General features: G+C 36.4%; 1 protein-coding gene across 1 annotated transcript in view; it reads right to left on the bottom strand.

The window, feature by feature from the left end:
* The window catches only part of LOC150099279 (netrin receptor UNC5C-like), a 189,794-nt gene that overhangs the window by 49,938 nt on the left and 120,284 nt on the right, over positions 1–19,572 (bottom strand). Inside the window, exons 8-9 of the mRNA XM_090404301.1 lie at positions 9,304–9,585; positions 2,300–2,449 (exon numbers count right to left, since the gene is read on the bottom strand). Coding sequence (XP_090260427.1) covers positions 2,300–2,449; positions 9,304–9,585 — 432 coding nt within the window. The remainder of the gene's footprint in view (positions 1–2,299; positions 2,450–9,303; positions 9,586–19,572) is intronic.

Genomic DNA, 19,572 nt, shown 5'->3' with positions numbered 1-19,572 from the left:
ACCTTTGATAAATGCCCCTATTATTCATTTGGAGAATACTTGTCACCATGTATATCAATTGGTATAATTCAAACTCTGCAGATCAGATGCTGTTTCTCTCTGTCCTTATATCCAATACTGCAATCTCATCTTGGTTACCTGTCCCCATACCCTCTGCAGATTTTCCTACACAAAATCCAGCCAACAAGATCTTCATATATTAGTTCAGATATTAACGTCTGATCAGGATTGTATAAATCAAAACCACAACATTTGTATCTGTTGATTAATATCTTCTCACTATTACAGTTTTCCTCTAGATTGTCTTCATCCACCTTTGCAATGTGTTCCTTGAACTTAAAACTATCCACCATCATGAGATCCCTTGTCTCCTCAACTTCCTTCAGCATATTCCTACCCATATGGCCTTTCTTCTATGGATAATACTTTACATATAGCTACATTAAACTCAGAGGCATAGCTTGGAGAGGGGGGGGGTCTGCCCTAGTGGTGGTGGGCAGCGGTAGATGGCATTGGTGTAGATTATGAAGGTAGTTGAGGTTGGTTGAGAGTTGTAGAGTAGGTACCCTCCCTTGACTAGAGATGTTACATAATAATAATAAAAACTTTTCCTGAACCATTTTAACCATCCTATAAAGAAATGCAAACTGATTTATAATTATGCTTTCATTTTTCCACTGCTCTTTTACACAACAGCACTATTTCACCTTCTTTCCATTTCTCAGCAACTCTTTCAAGTGAACAATTAGTCAGTGCAGCTACAATCCTTTTGTTGAAATGAAAGTGCTTAGTATTCCAAATACATCCAAAGCACTCACTTTCAAATCCTTCAGTTTTTTTTTTTTTTTCCTAAGAAAAACAGTTCTTTCCAGAATGAAATACCCTGTTAAAGTGAACATTAAATACTCCATTATCATCTGCATTGGTCACCCAACCATCTTCTCCATCCAAGCAAGATCCCTCTTTGCAATCATTTATCCTCTAACTGGCCACATAAATAAAAGAATTTTCCTTCGATTACAGTGCTGAGAGGATTATATCCTTCCTTCCTTGTTGATTTTTAATTTTCTATTCAATTCCTATAATCATCTGTTTCACTACAAATATATTCATTATTTTCTCATCCTAGTAATCTATTTGGTCACTACAGTTATCAATATTTCTTGATCTCACTTTTGTCAAGTCTATCTGTCTATGATAACTCCTAGCTGACTGATTAAAATCAATCAATCACCTGCCTTGCAATTCCACATGATCCTTTCCCTCCAGGCTGCCTGCTCACCCTCACTCAGAAACTTTAATATCAGCCCCAAACAAAGTTTCAGAACCTATAGCAAATTAGTAACATGTTTACATAAAGAATAGTTAGGAGATTTAGGATTCTAAACGTACATTTTGAACATCTGAAGGTAGAGTTCTTGGAGAATAACTTTATAGAGAAGGCTGTTCCAGAGAACAGAAAAGCAGGTTCAGTATATAAAAAAAAATAATAATAATAATACAAATACATAAAAAAAAATAAAATAAAAAGTTTTACTATAGTCATGTAATACTCTTCAGTTTTATTTTTGTATTCCATGGAAGGAAGGAAGGAAGGAGGATGCACCAGGTTTTGTTTTGCTGTTTAGTAGGCTCTGACACATTTGACGCACAACAGACATGCTTTATCTAATTATTACTTTTGTTTTTATTACCCTCCAGAATATTTGTTTTCTTTTTACTAACAAACATTTTTAAATTTAAATGTTAAACGGTTATAATTCAAGAAAAGTATACTTTTTTTGCCCGAAAATTTGTAATTTTATTATTGCTCTGACTTTGTATAGGATGATCGCTATCCCTCTGAATAGTCGCCTATCACTGGTTAACAGGGGCGCGCCGGCCATATGTGCAATGTGTGTGCGACGCACACAGGCGCCAGGATAGTAAAGGCGCCACAGAGGAGGAAATACTTTAAAAAAAAAAACGTTTTTTTAAAGTGACTTTTTTTATTGGAGGGGGGGGATAGGGGCGCCAACTAAAGTTTTGCACACAGGCGCCGGACACTACTGGCGCGCCCCTGCTGGTTAGCTACCAATTATCCAAAAAAACATATGTGAAAATAAAAACTTTGAAAACCCAGACTGCAATAATCTAAAAATATTGAGATCACTGATAACTGGTCAATACTCATTTTATTGAATATTTCCATACAGCAAACTGCATTACATTAAATAATTAGAATGCATAACAAAACCGACAGTTCAAAAAAAAAAAAAAAATTAAAACATGGCTTTTGCCGTTAGATGGCGCTACATACCTGAAAACGGAACGGAAACACGTCCTCCAGCCTTAGTAACAGTTGCCCACGCAACACATTCCGTATCGAGGTTTGGCAGCACTGCTACAGACGATGCAGAGTTGTTCCCTGAGGGTAGCTCTGATTCGAACTCCGAGCCAGGACGTGAACCTGTTCATCATGAAATATGGAAATGCATTTCAATGTCGAAGTGTTTTGTTACTCACATATTCCAAACACAGATACCGACAACCTTACCACATGGGAAGGTCAGTCAGAAAATAATATTGCAAATGCACGCAAAAAAGTGGCAAAACTTGCAAGAAAATTTAATGCATGCAAAACGTGTAGTGGGGGTATCTTATCAAAATGATAGTAAGCAACGAAACGCGGTTCTTGTGATGGCGCTGTCGAATGTCATATTTACGTGATACAGAAATGGCTTCTATAGCAAGCGATAAAAATAAAGTTTTGCATACCGTAGCGAAAAATATTTTTGTCGATATTTCCTGAAGTATTCAGACTTCCCATAGTGTGTGTAATATTTTATGGTGATAGGAATCCATGTAAGAAGGAAAAAAAAAAAAAAAAAAAAAAAAAAAAACGTGTTTTTAAAACAGAAATTCAATACTATTCAACAAGTTGGATACTACAGTACTTGATATAACAGATTGGTGGACTCGCTTATTAAAATTAAAGTATACAAATACTTTTAAATATTGCAACATTTAAATTATTAACAGCCAGCCTGAATTTAATTGAAATTATATCACATTCTTGAATAACTCCTAAGTTTACTTACCATTAACAGTTGTGGATCTCATAAAATCTCGTTTTGAACATTGTGCAGAGAGATTGTTTTGGCAAGTGCCAGAGCGTCATCAATCCACCACCCTCACTCCCTCTATGTCACTTGAAAATTTTAAGCATAGTAAAAAGATAGTGTTTTGTCCTTTTAAATTTATTAGCGATTTATCGGCAAATATTTCTCTAGCATGTAAACTGTTCGTATTCAATCTAAATCAGATTAGATCATTAATTTAACGCATTATTATTATTATGTGACACCTCCAGGGAGTCCACAGACTCATCGAGGGAGAGTGTGCCAACAGCATCGAACGATTGATCCCTTCCAACTACTAACCGCGCTGAAACTTGCTTAACTTTTTGTGTGAGCCATTAGTAGCAGAGGCGCTACCAATCGACCAACCTTTGCTGGCAATATAAAATGCATTAAAAAACACATTAAATGTTTAGCCCTCGGATAACATTTTCTTATGTACGAAACCTCAAGAGACATGCAACCGATCATGATCATTTTATTACGGTTTGTATTCTTGACAAGTTGAACCCTGCTGGAATCATTCTTATTCAGATTTTGCTAGCACAGTCCTCGCAAGATTCTTTGACCAATCTGGCATATTTAAAGGATGAATTCTCGTTTAATACGGAAGTCAGTGGTTGTATCACTCACCCAATACTGTTGTTTCATGTTTTATCTCAACAGATCAACTAATTTGATCGTAGTGACTGAGATCACAACAACAACAACAAAAAATTACATATTAGGAAGAGACAGCATCTTTTTTTTTTTTTGTCTCTTCCTAATGTTGTCTCTTTGGTAGAAAAATTAAATAGTTAGTTTTTTTAACAAGAAAAATGATGGGAAAGTGTTCCTCCTTTCTATCAAAGAAAGTCCTTGGGTTGTATACAGTTTCTTTGGGTTATGTGGTCTGACTATAGTCGAAATGGGCGATCTGATGAAGTCAGCCGTGACTAGATTACATCCATTTCCGTAAGCATAAAATGTCAGGACTGGGTAAGCATAACATAATTCAACATCGTATTAAGCGATAAAGAAATGATACTTCATCGCATTTTCTTTATATTTTCAATATTAATCAATCAATTTTGTGGAACTTTCTGTTCTAGTTAAATCCAAAGAATCTCACCCCCTTAAAACGCATTTGGGAATTGGTTATTCAAAAGACAAATATTTGTGATTAAAATGACCATGTAATGAGTTTCAATTTCATATTTCAAAAGAGGTCGCATTGCATTTCCAACCTCATTATTTATTTAACTCGAATGTTTGTTTACGCTTATGGACGGATTAGCTCTGATAAAATTCTTTGTACATTACTGAACATTGTAGAGCCCAAATGTGTCTCTAAAGTTTTCTAATAAACCGCATTACTAAAAAAAGAATCACACGAAGCCTTTTATTCTTTTATAGGAAGTAGGCGAGACCGTTTTAGCCCCATCTTTTGGAGACAGTCAGCAGTTCACTCCGCAGGTAGCCAATCAGAGATAGCTGATCCAAAATGATCATTAATTATACGCGATAGCCGATGAAGAGAAAGGAAAACAAGTGCTGCTATTTGTGGTTCTTAACCCTAACAAGATATGTTGTTATCTGAAATAGGGTGAGTTCTATAGTCAATTTTCTTGAAGAAAAATTCCTCTTGCCCTTGCCAGAGATCGACTAACTCGGGAATCGGAAAAAGGCTTAGAAAAAGTTCCTCTAGCCACTAGACTTGATCTATTTTCGAGCAGTCTAACGCAGAGGATGCAAACACCACCTCCACTAAACTACACAAGTCTATTGTATTATATTACTGTTATTTTTAAAGTAAAATGAATGCATTCCATAATTATTTTCATTGTGTAAATTTATGAATCAGTTGTCTCCATACCGCATCTACATAGCAGGGGCCTTGACTTACAATGAATTTTTATGAGATTTTGGAAACATCTTTGCTATATTCTCATAAGTTTCTTTCTGAAACCTGGATATTAGATATTAATGAACTTCTTTGGCTATGCTTTTTTTCATATGACTATTTCCTTTGGCCTCTTTAAAGTTTGAAATGTACCAAATAATAATGATGATGATGATTAGAATTCACTTCCTTGTAATTATATTTAATTTAGAATTTCTATTCTAAACAGTGGTATCAAGTTAGAAACAACATTATTTGAGATAAAATAACTTACAACTGCTCTGAAAGTTTTTCTGTTATTACTAAAACAGAAAAAAAAACACCTAATGCCTTTATATTTCCCCCATAGGGAGTGGGTGGAGCTTCCTTAGCCTTAATTTGAAAAATTGGTTAGTAGCATCTCCAACCTTAGCTGTCACAATAGCTAAGACTATAGCTATCAATAATTTCAAAGTCATCGGAACGCGAGAATGGCAGACAACTACCACCATCTTCTGATCCTAAATTCTAACACTCATATTTTCTGAAAAAGTGTGATTTTTGTGGTCAAATTTTGAGATGCAGGTTTAAAAGCCTGGGTTTTCCAGGGAGAGAGAAAAAAAGTTCCTGCATGTACCAGAAATTGAATAATTTGGAAATCCGGAAGATGCTCTTGTACTCATCGACTAGAATCGAATCTACAACAGTATTTCTTTCTTAGCAGTCTACTAGCATTGTAGTCCCAAGAACGTTGTTGCAATGCTACATAGACACCTACCAATAATAAAGAAATAATCCTAGGATTAGGCTTTATTGGAATAAATACAGAAGGAAGCCATGATGTCTGTCTTATACTTGTCAACTTTGTGATTTCTCAGTCAAATGGCCTGAATATTATTATTACGTGATACCCCCCCCCTGGGAGTCCAAGGACTCATCGTGAGAGGGCCCACTCCTCTACTTCGCTAATACATCTCATCCTCTCCCCTACTAATTAATTCTCCAACTACAACACTATCATCATCAACGCCATCTATTGCCCATCAAAGAGGGGAAACTCGTGATTTTTTTTTTATTCCTTAATGATTATAATAATCTTCTTGGTCAGCTGACTTTTTCCCCCATACTTTTTCTTGGCTCCTTACCTTTCTTCGTAACCTGAAAGGACCTGTGTCAAATTATTATTATTATTATTATTATTATTTTAACGGTGTCTCCATGGAGTCAAAAGACTCATCGCGGAATATCATCATCAGTATTATGAATATCATCATCAGTATTATGAATACAACATGCCGATATTGATCCAAGCATTTTTTATTTATTTTTAATTTTTTACATAAAAATTCTTATAAATGAAGTTTAAAACTTCCGGTCTTGCGTTATCCATGACGACTTAGACAAGTGTAGAAATAATGCCAGGAAATCATCAAGTACGTTTCACAATGATATTATTATAGTGACGTCATCGTTATAAAAAAAATGAACTGACGCCACGATTGATCTATTACTATCGAAAGCTAATTTATTATAATTAAATTAAAATTCTAACAAAAAATTTTTCCCTCAAATAAATAAGCCTATTTTTTTACAAGTTTTACTATTTTTTTTCTCGTATAATGTACTGCAAACCAGAAGATTAAGTGATGGTATTAATGTCTGGAACATATCTTTTAATCCAGAATCTGTACCAGTAAATTTCCCTGCCGTATTGTCTTGAGTTCAATGTATATTATCCAACTCTAGTGCAAGAAAATCACTTATCCGAACGTTGATTTTAATACTAAAGAAACAAATATATCAAAAGAAATAAACCTCGATATTTTCTTATAAGAATTTCAGAATATTTACTTAAACATTCAAAAAGAGTTATCAGTTGAAATCTTATTAATTGATAACATTTGGAAAAATATCGTGGTACACATAAAACTAAAATAATGATAAAAGAGGGCGCTCGATGTACGAGTATTTTAAAAGGAATATAAATTTGCATTTCGCTAACGGTTTTGTATGTTTTTCTAAACGGGAAAGGCATATTGTCAAAAAGAACAATTAATAAAACTAAAATGAATGGGTTAGTGTGGTGTAAACAATATAAATGGGCAAATCGTCAAATTCGCCGTTTTCTATCGATGAAAATGATTGAAAAAAATTAATGTAAATTTATATTAATGAAATGCAAGAAGCAGAAACGATGTTCAAGTCACGGCTCACTACCGGTGGCGAATTCTCCATGCTTGCTATGCAAGCTCATAACTTGAGAAAGAAATAATATTTATTTCTTAATAAATGCATGCATTTATAAGCATTCTATTTAGGCTTTTATTTTGTAGACAGAAGACGTCTTAAGCTTGCCCGGCGATAATTGAGCTTTGCGTTATGCATCGAAGGCCGATGCTTGCTCGTCTAGTCAAAGCTACCTTGGCTTGCTCGGTTGTAGGAGCTTCCAGGTCCTCGCAGCAGCACTGTGATTTCATGCGCGCGCATAGCCAATTCCGCTTCCTTCGCGTCGTCTTAAACATAAGGCCATACGAAGTCAAAGTAGCTCTAGCCAGTGAGCTTCAGCCAGCCTTTACAAGTGTGCGCGTTGCTTGGGAAAATTAAGTTACAACAAACTTTTTATGACGATGTTATTGACCAGTTCATAAAGAAGACCCGTAGGGTAGAATTTGTATTCAAGTAACTAAATTGAAAAAGAATAGAATATCATTTGTAAAATAAATGTTGCATTTGTATGACAAACTGTACGTAGATTTCTAAATATATAGTTTTGAATGGTCAGTAATTCATTATTGCGCTAATCAGACTTCAATCACACCTTTCACTCCCTGAATGATAACTACAGCAAGCGTGAATTTCAAAACCAGCATTCGCCCCTGCTCACTACCAGCAAAAAGGAGACAGACGAATTAGAAAATTAAATCCTGAACGTATTAAACGGACTTCGTGAATACTTATTGTTTTTAAATAAACAACTTACATAAAATACACCAACTCGCAGGACCATAAAAATTACTGATATAAAAAAAACCAAGAGAATTTTCAATATGCATGAATGCCATATCTCTCACATGAATTTTAACCAAACTATAAAAAAGGAGAGAGAGTAATTTGATAAACTAGTAACTTGTCGATAAACTAAATTTTTTTAAAAAAAATTTTTTTTACGAAAAAAAAATGGAGTATAAATTCAAAGGAAAGGCAATTATCAGGTTCTTAACATTAATGCATCTGCCCGACTGTTTTGCTTGATAATCGCTGAATAGAGGAACTTTATTTATGGCCGTCTTCTTCATCCAGTTCCCAAATTAATCCATTTTTGATGGGCAAGAAGGTTTTTCTCTCTTCATGAAAAAGTTTATGACCCTGCATATCAAAAAATCGAACATAGACTTCACTGTTTCACACAACTGGATCGCCAGATGGCGGTAGCTGTCAGCCGTACTCCTGCCTTTGAAATCGTTGGTAGCTATGGGCTCAGGTATCGGTGACCGCTAAGGATGAAGATTGGCTAAAAAGTTTCTACCTACTCTTCCCACAACTGCCTGTTCCCTAGTTAGTCAAACTTTGATCCAGGATCAAAGTTTGACTAATTAATCCAGTTAGTCAAGTCAATCAGGATCAATGCTTAACTGAAAGCAGGATTTCTCTTTCCCAGAAGCTCCGTTTTTAACTGCATAATTCCAAAAAATGGAACGTAGCATACACACACTCTAGTTTAGACAATAATATCAGTTGGGGTTTAGGAACACGACATGGCAGTCATTGCCTACCACTCTGTTTCTCGCATAGTTAAAACCATCAACAGCCCTGAACTCAACTACTGGTGATGAGGGGAAAGACTTGCTGTCTATTGATTTATAAAAGTTAGGGCTAAAGGAGTTCTGCCTACTCCATTTGCAAAATAAAATGCGTTAGGATTCATTTAATATTTTAATCACTATTTAACATAATATTCAAAACACAGTATTCTGTTCATCTGTTAGGTGATATAAAAAAAACAACTGAAAAATGACTACATAGCAATTTTCATGATTTCTATACTTTTTCAGAAAAACAGATTTAGAAATGCATCAACTAGAAGCAATGTCTAAATGAAAAGTTTGGAAATACATCGCTTGGGCTAGTGGGTTAGTTTCTAAGGAAACCCTTTATCCTCTTTTCAAATAGCTCATAAAGAAGGTTGCATATGTCAAAACCAACTGCATCAGCTTTTCACTTGGATAATTTTTAAACCGTATAAATTACACTAGGCTAAGCCATGTCTATATAACTTTAAAGAATTACAGTAAAGTGAATCTTGGTACAAAAGCCAATACTTACCAGATGACGGTGTTCCTAAAGACATTGGAGATTCCGATCTGGGAGGTTTGTCAGAGGAACTAGGAGTGCGGGATCGTTGGGGATCAATTAAAGGAACGCGACTTTGTGCCGGACTAGGAGGTAGGTTATGAGGATATCTAGGAGGATGATGAGAAAGCAGTGCAGTGATATGACTTGATCCTAAACCGTTAAGAACAGCCTTCTCTGAATTGTAATCGCCGTTTAGATGAGGATGAGCGTTCAATGCATTCTGTGTCAAATCTGGCTGTACGGGAACCACATCTGCAAATAAAAGTTGGTGTTAGCTACGTATTATCCAACTCCAATTGTCCCTCCTCCTTCGCTAAATGTTTGACAATACAAGATATCCGGGATATCTTGTATTGTCAAAATTTTTCCCCTCCCAAAGACAAACCAGTATTACGATTGAAGACTATTAATATCCTTTGATATGTAAAAAGTCGGTGTAAACACCTACTCACTCTATTGTATTATATTGCTAATCACTATACAACTGCAGATAACTCCTATATATTTGTGATATAAGGTGGTAGACTGAACACTGACCCAGAATTCATACACTGTGTTATATCATGCAATAAAATATATTCTAGCGCTGTGTATCTTTGTAAATATCGAGCCTTTTATTTCCTTGGAATTCTTAAATTATGATTTTATTTTGCTTTGCATAAATTTTAATTAACTAACTCACAAATGAAAATAATAAGTATGCAAACCTTCGTACTCAGGGCAACTCGTAGCAAGGTGGACCAAGCTCTATAACATGCTACACTCTGTTAGAAAATGATTTCGTAACGTTTGATTGTTATTTCATATCCTAAATAGCTATTTCTTTGAGATTTACTGATAGTTATTAAATGATCAATCTGGACGAGTACCGTCATAAGCCGAATAAAGAGTTAAGCTGGAAATTCTGTATTTTTTATTACTGTTTATTTTAGTACTATAACAAAGTTCTACACACAGATTTGGTCAGTAATTATTGTCAGAGAAAGGCGAGATATGAGATAGAGGGCGCTAAATACAGTGATTATAAAATAACTGTCAAGTGTTCAGAGCCCTCTAACGAGTAATGTATTGGAAGAAACACACCAATATTCAGTAGACGTACACAGTGGAACATGGGGTTTCGATTTAACGAAAAAAAACTACCAAAATTCGCCAACAGGGAACATTTTGCCGCTGTTTACCGAAAAAATGCATTCATTTGCATTATCGCGTTTCTTGTTAGCGATCATGAAAGCAAAAGGAAAGCCTGTGAGATTTCTTATCATTGGTAGACGAACTGCTTTTCGATGCCTTACATTACGTGAGCGTGCTTTGTATTATCAGCGGAACAATAATGCCAGTGCTTGTCTTCATGATTTTCGGCGTATGAAAAATTTACGAAAAGGACCGATTAGCGTAACAAACTTATGAAACTGATTCGGCGATTTGAAACTACTGGAACTCTAGTAGTGCAGGTAGGCAGGGCACGCAAACCAATCAATAACAAGTTGAAACTGCTATTGTGGAACATGAGATGACGAATGTGCAGGGTACCAGCAGTGCACGAGCAATATCCCGGCAAACGGATATCGCATACACAAGGGTGTGGAAAATCCTACATCAGATGTTGAAGTTTTACCCCTATAAAATCAGTCATGTTCAAGAATTGCGCCCTGGTGATGCGACCACACGAATCGACTTATCTTTGAGATTTTTAGCGCGCATGGAAGTGGATGATGCATGGCCGTGGCAGATTTTATGGAGTGACGAAGCGCACTTTTATTTGAACGGCGATACTAACACACGCAACTGTCGCATTTGGGCTGCAACTAATCCACACATGTGCCTATCCACTCGCCTAAAGTCACAGCGTGGTGCGGATTTACGGCATCTTTTATCATCGGTTCATACTTTTATGAGGAAAATCGCCAAAATGGACCAGTGACCTGTTCCGTCAATGCTAACAGGTATGCCAATATGCTATAGAACTTTGTGGTTCCACAACTGCAGCAAAGAGGATGTCTCGATTCGACCATCTTCATGCAAGATGGTGCACCACCCCATATCGGACTTCAGGTACAGCGTGTTTTGCGACAACATTTCAGAGAAATGTTGTCGCAAATGATTCATTGAAGAATTCATTCACGACTAATGATTCATTGAAGAATCATTAGTCGTGGATTTCCCACGCCATGGCCACGGAGATCGCCTGATCTCAATTCTTGTGACTTTTGGCTGTGGGGATTTCTTAAAAGCATTGTGTATCAAGGACATGTACCCGATATTCCAACTTTGAAAGATCGAATAACGTTACACGTGAGACAAATTAATTCCGATATGTTGCAAGCCACTGTGGAAAATGTCGTGCACCGTATGCAGTTCCTGGAACATCAGAATGGTGGTCATATTGAACCTCATTTGTAATTAACAATAAACGTCATGAAATTGATGTGTGCTATCTCTCATTTGCCATACCTACTAAAATTAATTTGGCAGCGCCAAAATTTCCCCTGTTGACGACTTTTGGTACTTTTTTTTCGTTAAATCGAATCCCCATGTTCCACCTACCGAATATCGGTGTGTTTCGTCTAATACATTACTCGCTAGAGGGCTCTGAACACTTGACGTTATTTTATAAAAACCCTGTATGTTAAACTATATGGAATTTCAGTTTGTTTTTTAATATATATCCCACAGAAATTCGATTTCAGTTTATATTCTGCCCGCAGTAGTGTATTTATCAGTGAACAAACTGGAAAATTTAATCAAAATATATTTAAAAAATAAACCTTAAATAATTGCATTCGGTATGCAGTTGCATACAGACTGGCTAAATCTGCTGGTGTATGCTAGGATCAACACTTCTAATACATTTCCGATATATTAACAGAATATATCTCCGATATATTCTGTTAATAAGGGGGGAAGAAGTCCGACTACACCTCCTCGCGCCCCCCCCTGGACCACTGACGCTCTTGACCAAATTTCTTATGGTCCGATTTCAAGGTGACTAACGTGGAAACGGTCCATTTTCTAATGAAGAGTGATAAAAATATATCAACCAATGCTACTGCGTCCGAGGCAGCCGACGCGTCTGGGGCTGCAGTCCGGGCTCCTGATGATAAATATGCTACGAGGGCTCATATTAACATTTTGCAACTCAATATCAACGGTACTCAGAGAAAAATGAATGAACTTAAATACATGCTTTACAAGAACGATATCCATATAGCTTGTCTACAAGAAACAAAACTAAACAAAAATCTGAACTTCAACAAAGGATACACAGTTCTTAGGAAGAATAGAGAGGAAAGAGCAGGTGGCGGGCTTGCTATCCTTTTGAAGACCCCAGAAATCAAATTCAAAGAAATCAATATTTAAATAATAACAGTTCGACGGAAGCTCAAGCTGTTGAAATACATCTACCAAACCATTCTATTTCAATCATAAACGTCTACCATCCTGATAATACAAATATTGATACAGACATCATTGAAAAGCTAAGTCATCGTCATCATACGTATCAAGGATTTAGGCCTAGCATGGCCTGTTACGGCCTTAGAAGTCATCGTTGAATCCTTGAAGAGGACGTCCTGGTTTTCTTTTCCCCAATGGCTTATACTTTAAGGCTCGTTTTGGTAATCTTTCTGTTTTCATTCTTTGAACGTGTTCCATCCATTTATGTTTATATATTTTAATTTTTTTCTATTACTGGTACGTGATTTAATTCTTTCATAATATCTTCGTTTCTTTTGTGATCTAAGACCGGTAAGGCTAATGTATTGTATAGCCTGGTTTGTTTTTGAACTAGGTTTGGTTTAAATATAGAGTTAATTACACCTGTTATTTTTAAATATTTTGCAATTTTTACGTTTATATCTTTTTCATTTTCGTATGTGATCATACATCCTAGGTAGTTAAATGAATTCACCTGTTCTAAGATCTTGTTATCTATTACTATCTTAGTTCTTGCTTGATCTTGTCCTTTAAATGCCATAGTTTTTGCTTTTTTCGTTGATATTATCATACCATAATCTTTGGATATCTCATTTAGATTTAAAATAACTTTCTGTAACTTATCTTCAGAATTTGTAATTATTATTTGGTCGTCTGCAAAGAGGAGAGTGTTTAAGTTAACTGTAGGTGAAAGTTTAATTCCTTGATGTAAATTTTTACTCCATTTTATTATTATTTCATTTAAGTAGATATTATAAAGAGTTGCTGAGAGGGGACATCCCTCTCGGACCCCTTGGTTTATCTCTCTTGTATATGATAGCTCGTGATTTAATCTTATTTGTATTTGATTATTTTCATATATACTTGTGATAGCTTTTAGGATATTATTTGGTATTTGCCTTTCTTTTAATATGTTAAATAATGTTTCTTTTAACTTTGTCAGATGCTTTTACAAAGTCAATAAATGCAATATGTGTTTCTAAATTATATTCTCTTCTTTTCTCTATTATTAATTTTAGGCAAAAGGCTGGGTCTATACATGATCGTCCTTTTCTAAATCCATTCTGTACCTCTAGAATAAAGTTTTCGGAATATTTCATTAGTTTGTTATTTAAGATTCTGCTATCTCCAAATAATGCAACCATTATACTTGGTGACCTAAATGCAAAACGCCCAACGTAGGGCTCCCCCGATTTAGACCATAAAGATCAACAATTGGAAGACCTCTTTGCAGATTTGGAACTCACAACAATTAACAATGGACAGAGCACCTATCTCTCTAAAACTACGGGAACTGAATCTGCTATTGACATCACAGCTATTAATTATAGCATTGCATCAAATGCACAATGAAAAATTTTTGAAATGCCATCAGTGATCACAGACCCATAATAACAACACTAAATTTCAAGATTGATCAAGAACAGCGAGTCAAAAGGACATGGAACTTCAGAAAAGCAGACTAGACAAGGTTTACTCAAACCTTGGAGAGCCTCTGTCAAGATGAACCTGTCTCTGGAAACCTCGACAGAAAATAACAAATCCTTACTTCACACATCAGTAAAGCTGCCAAAGCAACAATACCAAGAGGCAAACGGAAAAATACCTGGATACCATACTGGAAAGATTACAATATTGATTCAATGATTACAGAAAGCGACAATATCAAGAAAAAATTCAGAATTAATAAAACTGATGAATACGGAAAGAAATTAATGGACATAACACACAAAATAGAGCAGGAAATTTGGAAGTGCAAACAAGAGAAATGGGTAGAGCTTTGCAGTAACCTGGATCCAAGAAAAGACAGCCAACACTGGAACATTATTAGAATCCTAGACAACAATATCAAAAAAGAGAACCAACAGAAAACAAACTTCATCGTAAATGCTGGGAAACAAGCTATTACAGATCAAGAAATTGCAAACACACTGGCAAAAACCTATTCAAACAACTCCAAACTTCAGTAAAACAGAGAGGACAAGACCCTCAATAAACTCACAAGGAAAATACTAAAACATACCAAACTAATGACATCTTCTCCTAAGAATTTACACTAAGTTAACTAAATTCATCAATCGAGAAAACTGCACCTAATAAATCTCCTGGTAATAATCTTATCTTTGGTCATATGGTCAAACACCTTGGAAAAAATGCCAAAGAACAACTTCTGGACATTCTCAATACCTCTTGGCGAACAGGCAAACTTCCAAAAATTAACTACTACCAAACTGCCTATAGAGCCCATCATTTGACAACACAGATCAATTATTCTACTTCTGCCAAACAATAATAGACTCATTTCAGGAAAAACCAACAAAAAAGACAACTCCCATATTCCTTGATATGACTGCTGCTTTCGATCGTGTTTGGATCAAAAAATTAATACAAAGTACACGATGTTGGAATTAGAGGAAACGCTTTAATCTGGATTGCTGATTTCATTAGAGGAAGAAAGATCCAAGTCAGAATCAATGCAGCAATATCAAAAGAGCGGAGAACATGAGCTGGTACTCAGTCCCTTACTATTCCTTCTATATGGCATTAACATTCATCCCTACCTTACAGAAGACACAAAAGTAACTTTCTATGCAGATGATATAGCCATCTGGCACACTAGCGCAGAGGAGATTCTAAACAAATCCATGAGAGGATTAGAAAAATGATCAGATGAACTTAAACTCAAAATCAACCCAGATAAAACAAAACTAAGCACCTTTAGTACAGACAGGAAAAATAGACATTCCTACAATTCCAAAGTCATGATCAACAACAAGCTAATTGAAAAAGTCACAAATCCAAAATACCTTGGAATTACGCTTGATCAGGAATTATGCACAACACATCTTTAACACTTCCAACAGAGCTCTAAAAAAATTAAATATACTGAAAAGGCTTTGTGAAACAAATTTAGGTGCAAAGCCAAAAATCCTCAAAACTACTTACACCACACTAATAAGGCCAATAATGGAATATGCAGCACCTATCTGGTCACCTTCGGCCTCATCAGTAAAGAAAAAATTAGACAAAATACAAGCAAAAGCATCCAAGATTATCATTGGTGCAGTCTCATCCACTAACAACATCAGAGCCCAACAGGAATGTGGGCTTGACCTGCTGGAGGACAGACGAAAATTTGCCACCATAAAATTCATAAATAATATCGGAAGCTACCAAAGCGATGATATCTCCCTAAAAACTTATGAACATTGGAATCAAAAATGCAGACTTCACAGATCATCAGCTTTACAATATGATGATACTATCAGGAAAGGAATAGATCTTGATCAGCTAAATGCCCACATAAACAAAGAACCTCTATTTTCCAGTCCTTTACCTTCAAATACCTCCATAAATCTAAACCTCACCAAACTCTGTACAAAAAAAGAACCAAACGAAATGCTCAAAGAAAAAGGCCTAAATACTATCAACCTTCTTTCATCCTCCAAAGAGGTTATTTGTTATACCGATGGATCGTCAGACACCAATATGATTAATGGAGGCGCTGGTGTTCTCCTCCTACTCCCGAAAAAAACTTTCAATAAAAGTTGGATCTGGGAGAATCGCTTCCAATTTTACCAGCGAACTCTACGCAATAAATAGAGCACTTGTAGTCTACTTAAAACTATCATCATCTCAACAATCTCTACGCAATAAATAAAGCACTTGTAGTCTACTTAAAACTATCATCATCTCAACAATCTCTACGCAATAAATAAAGCACTTGTAGTCTACTTAAAACTATCATCATCTCAACAATCTCTACGCAATAAATAAAGCACTTGTAGTCTACTTAAAACTATCATCATCTCAACAATCTGAAGGAATTATAATTTACAGTGACTCAAGATCAGCTATGGAGGCAATCAAAAATGGCAATACCAAGCTCACACAAGACATCCATAAACTTTTAAATCAATTAAAGTGTTTAGGGAAAAGTTGCATTTTACAATGGATTCCTGCTCATGTAGGCATTGATTATAATGAATCAGCTGATTAATTAACAAAAGAGGCCAGAGAACTCAACCAAGAAACTCACATAACTCTTGCCGATGCCAATGCACTAGCAAAAGCTAAACTAATTCCACTGAAATCAGTGATACAACATCAAATTCGAGAAATGAATGCAGACAGAAAGACCTCCACCACAATAGCAAGACTACGAACAGGACGTTATAGAGGAATGAAGATCAATACAGATGACACGAGAACATATAGAAACTGCAACAACTGCCCCAATACTGAAATGACACCCACTCACGTCTTTACCTGTCCAGCAATTACAGCAGTCTTGCAAGAAATGGATCCTAATCCTGAACAACAACTTTATACAACCAAAATGAATGAATGGCAGTGCTGTAGCCAATGAAGTTCTAACTGAGGTTCGGCTATTGCTGTTGCCCTCCTGCCATGATCAGAGCTTTAATAGCTCAATAACACTTATCCCTACACTGTCCTCTACAGATAACGGGGAAGATGAAAAGCATTCTTGCTTCGCCCGTTTAAGCCAGTCCTCATAAAGACTATAAGGTAATGTAGCATATCTCTCTGATTCTAGGAGATTGGGAACTATATTCCCAATATTAACTAGATGACATTGGAGACTGTTTGATACTTTTGACTGGGGAAAAAATGCCCGATCTGGGCACAAACGAAGAGGTGCTCTTCACCCACATTAAAAACAGCTGGGGACAACCATTTCACCGGGACCTGGCACAGAGAATCGCCAACGGCAGACTCCCGGTGAAATTGGTTAAGTCAGGTTACCGCTCACGACCATGCAATCTCTTTTGCGACGTCCGAGGTGCCCTACAGGATGCTCTACAAACGAGGTGCACGTTTGGCAAAGGCTGGCTGAGGTGCTTGCGATCCCGGTACCCACTTTCGCTGAAGTAGTCCTACTACAGTTCCCCCCCCCCCCCCAGTAACCAAAAACAAAAAATACCTGATCTTCCTAATTAATGTGATAAAACATCACATTTGGAAAATCAGGAAAAAACATCTTATCGAGGAAGACCGCATCTATCTCCGAATTAGGAACTGTCTCTCCGCCGTTTCTTGGAGCAGGAGAGGTACTTACTGGGCGAAGAGCGGTTCCTAAGGAGATGGTGCAGCAGGCCACCAACCATTTGCCAGATCACACAGGGAGGAATCCAAGTGTGTATACACTTATAACCACTGCTTTTCGCCCCCCTTCTAAACCAGCATCTATGTCATAGCTTTTTTCAGTTCTCTACTCCCAGTTTAAGGTTTTCTCTCCCTAGGTTGGGGTTGACCTGAACAAACCCGGACTGCGAAGGCCAACATCGAGGTGGTCCTAGCCCTTTTCAGGGCGGGGTCTTCCGGGCCAGGTCATCTCCTTTCTTGTTCACCGGTCTTACCACTCCTTTTTGTTTCTCTGAAAATCTATTTCTTCTCTAGCAATGTCCTCCTCATGGTCCTTCTGATATATATTTACTCTTGTTAAGTTTTGCTTAGTCTCTTTTATTTTTCCTTTTAGGATTTGTCCTTTTTAAAAGTGAAAAGTCAACGACCATTTTAGAAGCCCCCGGGGAGTCAACAGCCAAAACTGGTCAGCTGAGGACTCTTTCTCTACTCTACTACTATACATCCCAATCTTTTTATCTTCCTCGTCTACTATCTGCTGAATCTCAGCACCTTTTCTACTCCATAGGCCGATGATGAGAGACTTGAACTCACAAATTATTATGTTGGTAGGTTCTGATTATGAGATATGCACTACTTAAAACACATAAAATCTCGGTAATGGAGAAGGTTGCATATTTCCCTGATTCTGGGAGATGATGGTAGGTACATTCTGATTATGGGATATGAATGTTTCATTAGTCGGTGTGAAGAAGGTAGATTGAAGAGTGCCTTTAAGTTTATTGGTGTATCATAGTGATACCTGCTAATTGAATCTAGGTTCTGATATAATGATATCGATGAATAGAAGGAAAGTCGATTGCTGTAAGTATTCCTTTCCTTTAATTCATCTTCTTTTATTTCTGTCTAAATTTAAATGTTTAAATTTCGGAAACAATGGAAGAGTTATCATTAGCAAAGCTTCATAATAATCAATTGCTCACATTGCTCAGAAAGATAGGATTGGGGCTCGAAACAAGATGCCCAGGCAGACTGAAACTCATTAAGTCCCCAGTTAATGCAGACACAACGTACAGTCCTACTAACATTGACTTTCAACAACCGCAGTCCTTACAAGACCTCCAGTTAGATTCTGAAGAGAAATCGGAAGAATCTCAAGTAGTAAATAGGAAAAAAAGAAAGGTCCAATGAATCTGTTGCACCAATGGGTGCTTCGATTAACATAAGCAGAGCGTATCCCTCTAGTTATTCTCAGATCTGAAAAAAAATGTCCGGAACTAGCCTGCATCATGAAAAATAATAACATCAAATTTACTACTGCAAAAACACACGGCAGAGGATGTCCGCATTCAGCCGGAGTCAGAGTATTAACAAAACTATTTGATGAATTCTTGATCACTTACCGCATATTTTGCCTAAAAAGTGATTAAAACTCAAGGATCGTAATAAGAGGAATTATTGAATCCATAACTACCGAAGAAGTGACAGCAGGTTTGAGGAAACAGGGCTTTGAACCCATAGATTTATCAAGAATGTACAGGGGGGAGATAAATGTCAAATGCCGTTAGTTCTAGTATTAATAAGGACAGACATGAAATATACAATTTAAAAACAGTGATTTGATGATCAAAATACCTACGTAGAAAAGCATCATCAGTCAATGCCAACGATGTCAAAAATACGGACACGCGCAGAGTT

This window comes from Typopeltis vanoorti, chromosome 14 (assembly GCF_054136105.1).
Source record: "Typopeltis vanoorti isolate ZY-2024b chromosome 14, IOZ_Tvanoo_1.0, whole genome shotgun sequence".
Classification (NCBI taxonomy): domain Eukaryota; kingdom Metazoa; phylum Arthropoda; class Arachnida; order Uropygi; family Thelyphonidae; genus Typopeltis; species Typopeltis vanoorti.
The sequence above is the reverse complement of the archived record's forward strand: the minus strand, read 5'-3'. Positions and strand labels throughout refer to the sequence as shown.